This window comes from Astatotilapia calliptera, chromosome 9, assembly GCF_964374335.1.
Source record: "Astatotilapia calliptera chromosome 9, fAstCal68.1, whole genome shotgun sequence".
NCBI lineage: Eukaryota > Metazoa > Chordata > Actinopteri > Cichliformes > Cichlidae > Astatotilapia > Astatotilapia calliptera.
Window position 1 is genome coordinate 14,463,529 of NC_137430.1, and position 13,372 is coordinate 14,476,900.

The window sequence follows — 13,372 nt, forward strand, 5'->3', positions numbered from 1 at the left end:
AGTAACACACACCTTATCTTTGTTTGGGATATAAATATATTTTTTGAATAGTATGCCATGTTATATACAATGTTAGTCATCAGCTTAAATATACAGTTTAAAGACAGAAGTTAGCTACATAACAACATAATGTTATGTAGTACATAATGTATGCTACATGACGGGAAACAAATAGCTGCTGTGCTGAAAATAGCTGCAAAATGTAGCAAAGGTTGCATGCTTATATTTTCTATAATTGTGTAAAAAGGGAAAAAAGTTTTTAGGTAGATAACATTAATCAGAGCACCAACTGATTGTGACAGTAAAAGCTCGTACTGTAGCTATATCCCAGGATAGGAAAAAAAAGGTCTGTGACCTGAGCTTAAATAACTGTGGCAAAGCATGCTTTTAATATATAAATCATTGTCAATGAGTAATCAACACAGTGTCATCTCAGACCGTACCTTGACACACAGCCTAAAACAACTCCCTGGACAGGAAAATTAAAAACAAAAATTGAGGAGCTTTAGATAACCAAGATAAAAAAAGATCTGCCAGGGCTAGTTATTCCAATCCAAAGTGAAAGCAAAACTATATCTGAGCACCTTAATATTTCCTAGTCATGCTTCAGCAGCCACTACTAAGTGCAAGTTAATGTCGTAGCAAGTGCTTCGAAAACAAAGTTCAGTTTAAGCACCTTTAAAGTTAATCATATCCACTTTTTATAGCTAAACACAACTTCAGCTATTAAAACGCTTTGCTGTGATAATAAAAAAAGAAAACATGCACCTTAAACTGTTTGTAGTCCACATCATGCTGCATAAAAGGTTGTATATGCAGCTGGTCCTTAGTGTGTGGGAAATCAGGATATTAGGAAGACTTAGGAATTTCATTTCCGCTTGACTGAATATTTTGCTTCTGTGTGGCTGGGAAACTTATCTGAAGAGTCAGTAGTCATACAACACCTGAAACAGCTGCTACAGAAATATACTGGTACTTGACAGGAAAGCTTAAATGAAGTGGAAGCTCCTCCTCGCATAATCCACCGAAGCAATGCATACTGCAGAGGAACTGACAGCGCATGCAAGTTTTGAGCTTCATGCTGTGATTGAGTTTGGATTCAGGTATCCATTTATAGAGAGTTTAGCATCTGGTAGCATTCAGTCATGGCGGAAAGAATTGCCTTGGCTTTGCACAGTTTTTTAGTCTGCTTTCTGTTTTTCGTCCCCTCGTTCCTCCTTCGTCTTGTTGCTCCCCTTCTCCTCTTTAAACTCTCAGTGGGCATTTTGATCTAGTCAGTAAAACACAGACACATGCTAATTATTGTTGAGTCAAGTGGATAAAGGTAAGGAATTAGCATTACAATGATAAATTATGAAGGCATTCTTAGCAAATATGTACTGTCACAGCAACGTAGCCTGCACGTTATTGAGGACTATTTATCCCTTATTATGAACTGAAACACACCAACTTAACTCTTTGCACAGAAAACTGAAGCGTAGATTACAATCACCATACAATGCCACAGTATGTATGTGAGGTTTACTCAAAGCACATCAGTCACAACATTACGAACACCTACATAGGTCTCCCTCACTTCTAAGGCAGCTCTATCACGGAGATGATTTCACAAATCCTTTGAAGGCGTTTCATAGTATCAGACATCAAGATGATAACATCAGGTCCTTATAGTCCTGAAATGTGAGGCTCACTCATTTGGAAAAACTTTCAGTACGATTCTCAGTTGGATTCACATCCAAGGGATTTGGAGCCCAAGTCAACATCTCGAAGATTTACTGTGGTATTCCTGTATTATTGTTGTCATGTTAAACTGTTTAGGCAAGTATTAAGTAACACCAGCTTAAATACCAGGACCCAATGTTTCCACGTTTTGTGAGGTATATAACCACTGCATGCTGGGAACACTCCACAAGAGCTGCTGTGTGTGTGCCCGTTTCCCTGCTTCTGCATCATGAAGAACTGAGTGAAAAGTGGCTGATCTTTGCACAATGCAAGTTTGTTTAAAATAAATCAAATCAAATATGTCACAATGTGAGCCACTATGTTTAAGCATGAGCTTGTCTGGTCAGACTAGGTGCACTCTGCGAGTCCGCGGTTTGCTCTGCTGTGTGACTCAGACTTCAGCAATGAATCTGAATCATATAATCTGATTCTGATCCAACTCTTAAAATTTAATTTGGGTGAACAACACGGTGCGTCACTGATCTAGAACTACTTGGGCTGTTTTTTCCCATGATAATTTGTGTAAAAAACTTCTATAGCATTCTTTGAATTATCTCCCTCAGTAAGGTGAGGAGAGATTACCACAAGCATAACCAATGAGAGACCAATCTGCAGTTCCTGCCTCTTTCGAGTCTCTCCTACTCTTATACCCTGTTACCAGGTAAAGTAGTTTAAGAAACAAACAGTCTTCTGTTTGAATTAACTCTTAAAGCCGGGCAGCTTCATCACCTGTCAGTGAGTCATCCACTGTCTGGCAAGATAAAACGCTTCAGCCAGCCAACATTCCATTCCGTCAGTTGTCAATGTTAAATGTTGCATCTCAGTCAGAGAAACTGAAAGAAATACTTTCCTAAGCTGGTCACTTCCAAGGTTTAAAGTACAAACGTGAACTTAAACTGCATGTTTCCACCAATCAGCTACAACATTTAGGCTGATGTCAGATGAAGTGAATAACTCATAGAGTGCAAAGCACTGCAATATGACTGCAATAGAAACAAAAATCATAGCAGTAATCTTCCCTACCAGAAAGAGTTTGAAAAATGGGCCAAATAGTCCAAGGTGTTGACTATCTAAGGCCAATCCAACTGAGCATTCATGTACAGAATAAACTTGATCCACAGAGGACCTACTTTGCAACCCAGAGCACCTCAGTGCCAGACACCCTCAGAGGACAGGTGCACATACTGAATGGTAAGAGCTGTAACATGAGGCGAGATGAGGGCGACCTTCAAAATATCATGCAGGTGGTTTTAATAGTGTGGCTGGGTTAGGCTTGGGGTAAATTTCTTAACATCAGATAATGTGTAAAAAGTCAAGACTTACTGATTTCTCACGACAATGGCAACTCATCGAAATTTCGACGGACGTGATCAGTTGTAGAGTCATCTGGAGAAACGGTAAACTCCGCATTTTGCAGGTTAGGTTATGTAAGGTACGCACAGACGTCTGCAGAAGAGAGGTGAGACCTTTTAAACTTAACAATGAACTCTATGCAGTACAATCAGCGACTACAAAATCTGAAATGATTATTAAGCTGCATAGCTAAACACCTGGGTCCAGCTACGATTATGATTATGGTAATGCAATGCCTGACTGTTTAGAGCAGTGGTGAACAGGTGCATGTTAAAAAGGGCTACCTTCTAAATGTATCATCATTATGCATTTTATCTGATAGATACAGAATAATTATGACTCACTGCGTTGCCTGGTGTGCAGTTGCGTAGCTTGTGTGAGAATACTGAACAGTCTGAGTTTTGCAGCAAGCTTGTGATTTCTTCTGTCTTGAATGAACAAAACATGAAGTAGTCAATGTTAGTCATACCACTAAAGATTGTTCAAACATTCAAAAAGCAACTAGTGTTTTTTGTTATTTTTCAGAATGTTGGAAGGACATATTGCTTTTAATATTTTTGGTGGTGTCCATAGATAGAAGAGAAAAATGTTGATGCTGAGCAATATTTCTTCCGATCAAAACCTTACAACAACTAAAGGCAACCCCCCCCCAAACTTTGCTTAATTGTAAATACTGAGGTTTCTTTCTGTTAAAAGGAATTGCTTTACTTCCCACTGTCGCCGAGTGCTTGCTTTCAAGGGGTGTCTGATTGTTGGGGTTTTCTATTATTGTAACAGAGAGGCAACTGTAGTTGTGGGTTTGCACTGTGTCTATATATATATATATATACACATATATATATAAAACACCCAGCACGCCCCTGCGGGCGGTTTATCCTTCAAGCTCGGGTCCTCTACCAGAGGCCTGGGAGCTTGAGGCTATATATATATATATATGTGTGTGTGTGTGTGTAAATACTGTAATATACTGTAAATAGTAGGTAGTTACAGTAAATGGCAGTTATTTACAGTGCATATCTGTAGTAACCTTGCACTGTATGAAAAGAAGTTTCCAGAGACCACTTGTTAGATTTATAGACTGACAGGAAGTGTGAGCTGGCTTAAACGTGTATTTTTAATTGCACAGCTGACCTTAAAATAGCATGTGAGTGACTCTTTCTAACTTCATGTTTCACGCCAAACACGCAAACCAGCTTCTTTTCCTTGTTTTGCCTTAGTTTCCTTCTCCCTGTACAGCTGCCTCCAGATATTTCTTGCCAGTACTTAAAAAGGATTAGGTGAAAGTCCAACATCTGATGCCAAATATTAGGTTGCAGCTCCTTTTGCACCATTCCCACCTCCAGTGTCTAAATTTTTTGCTGTAACCTGGCTGCTTCCTATTACACTTTTTCCATCTCGTCCTTGGTGATCATATGTCATATATACACCTATATGATTTTTGTACAGTTAATATGATCTATACTGAAATCCTGGGATACATCAATCCATCTGTATTAGAGGGGAATTAGCCTTTGAGCTGTAACTGAGATTTAATGCTTTTTTCTTAGATTACAACAAAGACCTTTAGCCCAGCTGATATATATCTGTATACATACAGAGTCACAACTGAGCACACAATGTTTGGGGTTAAGCAGCGTGTCTACATGGTAAGTTCAAATAGTTATCTAAAACAAACTTGGCATAAAAATAGAATCAGTGTCTTACTTACTGTCCTCTGCAGTTCCGTTTGAATGATGGTGATATAATCACTTCTGATGTTATCAAGTTGTACACTACCACAGGACAGAGAGAGAGGTAGAAGAAGGAGAACAAGGAAACTGATGCAAAAAAGAGGCTTAAGGTTTAGGGTCAGAGTGTGGGGGATATAGGGAGAGAAAGAGTGAGACAGAAACATAGCGGTCAGCCAAAAAATCTAAAACATATTTGCATAAAAAGCATTTTAAACAACCAGCTGTGCCCTCCTCTGTGAAATGCACAGGTGACTTTCAAATCTGGAAAGACTGCACATCGTGAGTTATGCACAAGAAAAACAATGCATGCTGCTGATTACTTAACCCGATATGTCTCGACTATGTGTAGGAGACAGAAGAGTTACATTTTTTTTTTCCAAATGAGGTTGAAGATACGTTGCACTACATGTGTAGCAATAGGGTTTCTAATCAAGTATATGTGGGTGCATGACAATGTCCCTTTGATCACAGAAGAGCGATTACTACTGTTAGGATTAATGATTAAAAAGGTAACGAGTTCTTTTATAGTCGAATTAGATTTGTGTGTGTCACGGATGGAATCTTTCGCTGAATTTCGTAAAACATGTCCCGCCTGTTAGTGTTTTATGAGCAAATCTTAATCTCTCCAGATTTAAGTATATTTACCAAAGTGTCACATTAAACGTAATGAGCTAAAATGACACAGTCTTAAATGAAGCCTTGAGGAGTTTGTAACACTGACACTCGGTGGCAGAAGTTTTCTCATGGATTAAGTATTTCTTCAAAACAGGTTTCTGTTGTTTTCGGACAGAGTTCAGTTCAGTTCCGAAATTTGTGGCCAACCCTTCCAGCAATGAATGAAATGCTGAAATGTTCATTCAGTCTTGACATTTTAACAGCAAATGAGGAACCTCCGTCACACTTGACAATAAATTACATTTAGGACAATTTGGTTCCCAGGCACCACGATTTAGTGTCTCCAAAGCTGAGATCATTCTTATTCTGCTTACAGCTCTGGTTGCATGATAGACAAAGAAAATACTATATACATTTTTCAGTTCATACTAATGCACCTAACATTTTTAAACCACAGCCAAACACTGCAAAAAAAGCAAAAGCAACGATCAAATAATTGTCATAATGTTACACATAAACCTACTACACAGAGTTGCAAGTAAAGATTTGTGAACCTGTTGAATTACCAGCATTACTTAATGAAATATTTCTAAAATTTGATCTATTTAATTATAACATTCCTATGCTTCTGGTCATAGAACTTTGTCGATATTTCCACCTGTAAAATTTCTTTGTACTATTTTGAGATCTCTTCAGGGAGTACAAGCCACTGAGACCCTGAAGTAGAAAAGCAACCCTAAAACATGATGGTCCCTCCACCGTGCTTCACAACTCAGATGAGGCTTTGCTCCAAGTGTAGCGCTGGGATTTTAGCTTCAGTTTCACCTCTCCTCAGAGGTGAGCCGTAGAAGTAGTAAGGAAATAGCACTAGCATTTCTCTCACACGTGAACACATGCTTTAGCAAATTGTAAAGATTTCTGCACGTCTTCTACTATTGCCCTTGTGTTTTAGTTCACCTGTTCAGGATTGTAGATCATTTTCTTGAAATGATCCTTTCAAGTAGTAACAAATCATGAATTTTCTGTATTTTACAGGTAATTTATTTTTACTGTTGAAACGCAGGACTTTAAAAACCTTTGAGACATTTTTCATCTTTTTGCATCTTTTCAATGCAGTTCCTCAAAGGTCCTGTGAATGGTGACACACCAATAGTTTTTCAGAAGAGCCACACTGACATTATAGACTTTGTATCCCTCGATTAATAGGGAGGGGCACCTCCACAACTATGCTCCAAATCTTATCTCCTTGACTGGAATAACTATGACGAAGTACCTTTAGAAGCAGCCATGAGTGGACACAAAAAGTTTCTTTATTTCCCATTTAGTCAGAGACTTTGACGATGATCCAACTACATTTTACAAGTCACGAAAGCAAAACTCCTGGTAATTCCAGTAGGTTCACAGAAGTTTTTCCTCGAACTGAAATATTGATAGTACATTGATGCAAGCACAATTCTGAGTTACTGTGACTGTACTCAAAAGTTTTCATTCAACACTACTTTAAACTTCCCTCGATTTCAGAGAGGAGTTTGCACATTTTACTTGACTATACATGTCTATGTACTTTTTTTTTTTAAAAGAAAACAAATCATGTTAATGCTATTTAATACAATGCAAAGCAACTGCTCCACATACTATTAAGAAGTTAGAAATTGACACACTTTTAACTAACCAAACAATTAAAATGAGCAGGTACTAGTCAAGTAACTCCACACTCTATTCAGTAGGATCACTTTACTTTTTTAGTCACCTGTACTCTAACTGAAATCTTGTTTTTGACTTGGGTTCTAGCGCAGTCAATGTGTTCTTTCTGTATGGAGTTTATTAACATATGTATAGGTTTGCGCGTGTTTATACGAATGCATGATTTGGTATCTTACTGAACTTAAACTTGAGTGGGATTTCAAGAAGTCTTTCATTAATCTACCAATTCCTGTAAGCCATGAGCTAATTCCCGTAAATCCTATTTCTATTTCAGTTTCCTTATTACTGGCACATGGGAAGTTATTAGCACGGAATTCCCCTATGTGGAAAACTCTGAAGTCTCTAAACAGTAAATGCGCCAGTCGCTCGTCGGAGAAGGCAGTGAGACGGATGCGCGTGTAGTCAGCTCCCGGTAAGTTTCGAATACGCTAGACTACGCTGCTTTACCTGGTACTGGCTTTGCATGTTTGCATTTTCATTCATGCATTAACACTGACCTGATATCAGCGCTAACTTGTCACCGATTTAATGGTTTTAAGTGAGTTTAATTCAGTGCGTCACCATCGTAGGCCATTTGCGTGTACCTAAGTGGCATGCTTTATTACTTACCATTGGTCATTCTTCATTCATATTCACCTCGGGCTAATGTTGGAAGCGGGCAGTATCGAGTGCGTCTTCATTGCTGCTGAAATTCTTCAAAGTTATGGCTTTACAGTTTGAAACTATACGTGTTCGTCCTCCCTCTATTCCCGCGGTTCTTGTGGCTTTTGAGCGAAGGAATCACGCAGGAATCACGTCCTGCCTTACGCAGCATGTGACATTACTTCCGTCCTCGCTAAGGTTTCACTTTACTTCAACATAAATTAACGTGTAAAAAAAAAAAAAAAGATTCAACCTCGAAATAGCAAAATGTACGCTGACGCCAAAGGTTGCTGTGACAGAGTGGAGGTAAAGAGTGCAGGATGCGTGCACGTTGTTTAGCTCATGCTGTGGGCAGGCTTTCATGTTTTCGTGAAACTGCCAAATATAGCTCCAAGCTGATGGACCTAATATTTAATCTGGCAAATCCGAGTAGTGCACGCTATCAGTAATTTGCCCTCCTTATTTCTTGCGTCTATGGCATGTTAGTCATTACCTTCTGTACCCAAATGTCACACGTGTTCATCTTTAAACGTTTCCACTTTGTCCATTCATTCATTCATGTACTATGAAAGCACTATGCAGAAAATGTTACTGAGAAGAATCTGCTGTGTCACAAATGTTCCCAGAGGCTATATGCGCGTTGATTTTCATGGTCGACTACTTTTTAAATGTATCTATTAAAAGTATCTACAGTAGTTATGCTACCTCCCTACATAATTCTCAGTGTAGTCAATTACAAGTGAACTTTCTGGAACAGACATTTCCCTTTTTGCTAAAGTCAAAACTATATTTTCTTTTTTCCCATTTCTCTCTCTTTTTTTAAACTTAATATGCTTTTAGAGCTTTCAAATGCACATCCAGTCCATTATAACCTATATGGACATACCGCATAATGCATGTGAATAGATTGATTTTGCAAAAAGACAGAGAAGATAGGCATAGTATTGTCAAACAATTATTCTCCTACCCTTCAAGCCTGCGTGGCCAAGAAGTAGAAGACTATAAATACGATCTGTGAAAAGCAGATATTAAAGGTACTGTCATGGATTTCCCCAAAAATATACTGTCAGGATTAAAGATTTGGTAAGGCCACGTGACACACAGCAGTTCTGAATAAGCTAAATAATAAAAAACAAAAGCACATTTTGCCATATGCACCCCAATATATAATCCACCTGAGATGCTTTGTTCCATTGTAAACAGGTGGGAGGGGGCAACAGCTGAGGCTCAAAATGGATTTACCACACAAAACAATTTTAACACAGAACTTGTTTAAACTCGTTGGGGGGTAGCATCTTTCACTCTGTCTAAGATTAGATCTCTGCAATGATGATTTTTTTTTCTAATGCAGCCAGGTCAAAGGTTAACTCTGTAATATGTAGCATTTCAGGTCACGCACCCAACTTATTCGGAATTGTTGCAAACAAATCTCTTTATATAACAAAGCATGGCAAAAACTGTGGGAAAAAACTACTTGCACAATCGATTCCCACAGTTTTGTTTTGTGTTTTTTGCTGCAACCTTAACAATGCTCCACTTCCTAACCAGTTGGGTTTGGTTTGTTGAGTTTTTTTTTGTTTTTGTTTTGTTTTTTTTAAGGATGAATTGCAGAAACACTTAAAAGAAAAAGGACTGAATTTCTTGCAAACTCTTTCACTTGACTCTATTTTGACAGTGGCGCTGCCTGTTACCAGTAAGAGTTTATCTAGCCCCAGTAATAGTGTTTTTCTGGCTTTTTTAAAGTAAAGGAAAATATGTGTGGGTGCACGTGTCTGCTACAGTGGTGGAATTGACACTAATTAAAGACATCCATCAGATTATGACAGTGTTGCCAGGCAGCAATGCATCGTGGGACCTCACCAGTGCATCCAAGACAGCAATCAAAGACGCTGATGATGTTCCGCAGCAAGATTCATCTTGTTTCTGTTGATTCACTGACAAACTATGTGTGGGATAAACCGAGACACACAATGTCATATGTTTTTAAATCATTACGTTTCCGTCAATAAAGTTGCTTAAAGTCGTCGCCTGCAGTCAGCTGCAAGTCGAAGCGTTTCATTTTACGAATCCTTCATTTACATTAAGGTTGCACATCAAGCACTGCAGCAAGTGCATTAAGGACTTCGGGTGTTTGTTGTGGCTACAATGACGTTCTTACTGCTTGAGGAATGCAGTCAAGTATTTCATGCATGCTGGACAGGATTTATTTACTGTCCTTTTAGACACCTGCACCCAACTAGACCAAATCACTTCCTTCTTACGGGAAATTGTTTACTGGTAAAATGGAAAAAAGCTAATCAAGCATGATTCAGGCCTTCTAGGATCTTGGAGCAAAGATAAAGCTGTCTTAGAAAAATACAAAGGTGGCAGCTTTTGTGAGTAAATCATAGTGTGAGAATAAGAAAAGAGTTAAGAAAATACTCCTCAGGATTAGCGAGTTTTAATTTAAAAAAAAATTTTTTTTTGCAATTAGTTTTTCAGGCTGATGTCTTAGAGTACAATGAAAAATATCAACAAGCGTAGTGGGGGAGTTTCAAAGTGTTGCACTCAAGGCCTTTGCAAAAAAAGTGCATAAAATGCAAGATCTTGTTCTTACAATACTGCATGTGGCTTAATGTGCTTAAAGTGTGCTGTTGAAATCTGCCTCGTAAAAAGGGGTAGGTTAGTCACTAGAAGTAATTAATCACGTTCTTCTTAAAAAAATATTTCCACACCTGTCAGATCTGCGGGGAGATAGTGGCTTTTTCTCTGTGTTGTCGTTTACCTGATTTGGATCATCAAAGGTCCACACCAGTGTTTTTGCTTGTTATAGCTCACTTCACAGCATGCACTGTATGCTGACCTTGATAGATTTGCTTTATTGTACGATATGCATATTTTTGGCATCACATCACTGAAGTATAAAGCGTCCGTGGGAAAGCTAAGGGAACACTGTGATCCTTTTGCTGAAGTTCACGTGTGGCCTTGCCCAGATGAAAGAATGGATGTGTCACACACTGTCAGTCACCAAACAGAAACCAAGGTGGAGTAAGGAACGTTGCATTCTCCATGTTTAGGTAAATAAAATTTTCAATTTTTATTCAGCATTGTTAGCAAACATAAGGCTTAAGGTAAACTCTGAGTCTGGTAGTTAGATTGTTGCTTTATTATTTTCTTGTCAGATTTTGGGGATCATTTTGGTTGTGTTTCCTCTTTAATTGTAACGCATATTTTTAAAAATGCAATAAGGCTGCATGCTAATTGGACCTAATGCTTTTGCTTTTGTCTCTCATGACGTGTACATGCGAATATTACGTGACCTGTTGCATGCAATCTTATCTAGTCATTCTGTGTTTATGCCGCTATCTCCGTCTGACAACTATTGATGAATTGCTGCAGTTACTGCACCATTAAACAAATTTAATGTAAACATCAGAGTCATTTATTCCATTTTGCTCTTTATTGCAGTCTCAGTCTCTTTTTGCATGCATACCCGCATGTACTGTGGCCAGTTTTCACAGTGAAAGACTGACATGAGGGTGTGACTTTCACACACATCCTGGAATACACGGTTGCTTAATATTCCTAAATGAAAACCGATTACTGACAGCATTTCTTGTAAAACTGTGTCGCAACACATTTTATGAATGAAAGTGCAGACAGACTATAGAGTTGTGATTTTTTCTTTTTTTTAAAAAAGAAAAGGAAAAAAAAGAAGAGAGAACTAAAAACAGGAACTTGGTTTAACTTGTCTGAGAGACTCATCTTGTGGGGTTTTCTGTTACCGTATGCTACATTTTTACATCCTCCGTTTTAGGGAAGTTCTTTGATTATAGCACTCTCACTAACCGAGGCAACTCTTTGCTTCTTCAGTTCTCCAGCAAAACAGTAACAAGAAAAAACACGAGTTAGAATTCTAGGGCCATTATTTTACAGATTACATGAAAGTGTAGTGCATTTGTGTAGAGTTTATGTGTCACTTGTAAAGATTGCAGAGAGTGCTAGAAATGTGTGACATGACAATGAACACGCATGTTAAAACCGGTTCCAGCTGCCTTCACATGGGTAATAAATTAAAATCATAATTAATAGAAAGTGTCTTACTTTTAGCTGCACATCAAACAGCTCGCTGTGCATGTGTCAGGATTATTTAGGTTTATTGTAGCCCTATACATATAAACAAGGTTAAGGTAATATGTGTGGAACTTTTTAGTATTTCATATTATATTCATTTTACAAAACTCAAATTATTATTGTTGTTGTTGTTATTTTAATAATTTTAAAAGTATATTCACAAATATTGCCGTGAATATTACTCAGTCTTTTGTTAGAAGTAAATAGAGACATGTTGGCATATTTCTTTCTTTTTTTCATTTTATTAATGCTCCCATCTACATTTTAGACATACAGATGGGAAATATGTCTCGGTTCTGATTCACCTCTCGGACTCTCTTCCTTTCTCTCCTTTTTCTAGCCTTCTTTGTTTGTGTCTGTTATGATCAGTATTACTGTAGGTGGACTGCTACTGTTGCTACTTCTGGACTCGCCCTGTGGTCTCAGCAGGCAGACAAGAATTTTTGGCACGACATCCTGGGTTGTGGCCACTTGTCCCCTGAAACCTCTGTCATAGTTTTCAGCAATACTGGACATCCTGCTTCTTTTAATGCATTACTTGCTCAGTAGGAAGAGAAGAAAACAAAAGCCCTCCACGGGAAAACAGTGTACAGGTAACATGCAGAGGGTGCTAGTTGGATTCTGGTTACCTGACCTGGTCCTGCCAGGCCTGCACTCGCTGAGGCCTGTAATATGGAGAGATCAGATGGATTATCTGTTCTCTCTATATTGCAGTTTTTCATTAATGTAATGAATAAGTTGTTATTGATATCGTTGTTGTCATAGCAAAAATACCAGAAATACCACACACACCCAGACACACACTTGCAAACACACACACACACACACACACACGTAAACAACTTCAGCTTAACAGCACAGCTGCATCCACAGTGGTTTAGTCTGTAGTTTTGTCAAAGTTCTTTTTTTTCTATGATCTATGTGCAGATTTGTTTCTCGTATGTATTTGATGCCACATGAGAATATTTCCTGATGATAGTGGTGGAGAGTCGATCCAAAATCCCTCACAGGTTTTCGGTTGTGTTCCAGACAAATCCAGTGACGTCACATCATTTTCATACTGGCAATGGGAGCGTTTACATCCAAGAGAACACCCGCATCAGGATAAAAGCATGCCTCCAAACTGCATAGCAGAGTCACTGAATCACCAGGCTTCAGATTTTCCTTTTATTTGTCACCTATCTTCAAACACTAGAGAGGGAGCAGCAAATGGGCTGAACAATACAATTAATGCTTGTGCACTACTTTAGACACGCCGCTGGCATCATCTCGGCCTGTTTACTTCCAACTTAAGTCTCATCTCTAAATTTCTTCACTTTAGTCCCCTCATCCTGCTTTCTTCACTTCTGCAGTGTGCTAAATACATGCTCCACCTCGGTCTTCAGGATCCCCTTCAGGTCCGTGTTCTTTCAGCTCTCAAGAGGCGGATGGGCAGGGACCAATCCGTGTCATCATCTTTTTAAGGAAGTCATTGCAGTTTTTTCGTAGCCAAC

General features: G+C 38.6%; 1 protein-coding gene and 1 long non-coding RNA gene across 2 annotated transcripts; one reads left to right on the forward strand and one right to left on the reverse strand.

Moving 5' to 3' along the window:
• Positions 1-18: 18 nt before the first annotated feature.
• Positions 19-7,873, reverse strand: LOC145430928 (uncharacterized). The gene is made up of 5 exons (XM_080305968.1): positions 7,734-7,873; positions 4,784-4,909; positions 3,420-3,503; positions 3,046-3,168; positions 19-1,270 (listed from the first exon to the last, which is right to left on the reverse strand). Exons 1-5 carry the CDS (start codon positions 7,734-7,736, stop codon positions 1,112-1,114), a joined length of 495 nt encoding a protein of 164 aa, XP_080162094.1. The 5' UTR covers positions 7,737-7,873; the 3' UTR covers positions 19-1,111.
• On the forward strand, positions 7,453-9,799 carry LOC145430929 (uncharacterized). The gene is made up of 2 exons (XR_013911265.1): positions 7,453-7,536; positions 9,510-9,799. It is a non-coding gene; the product is annotated as an uncharacterized LOC145430929 (long non-coding RNA).
• Positions 9,800-13,372: the final 3,573 nt, after the last annotated feature.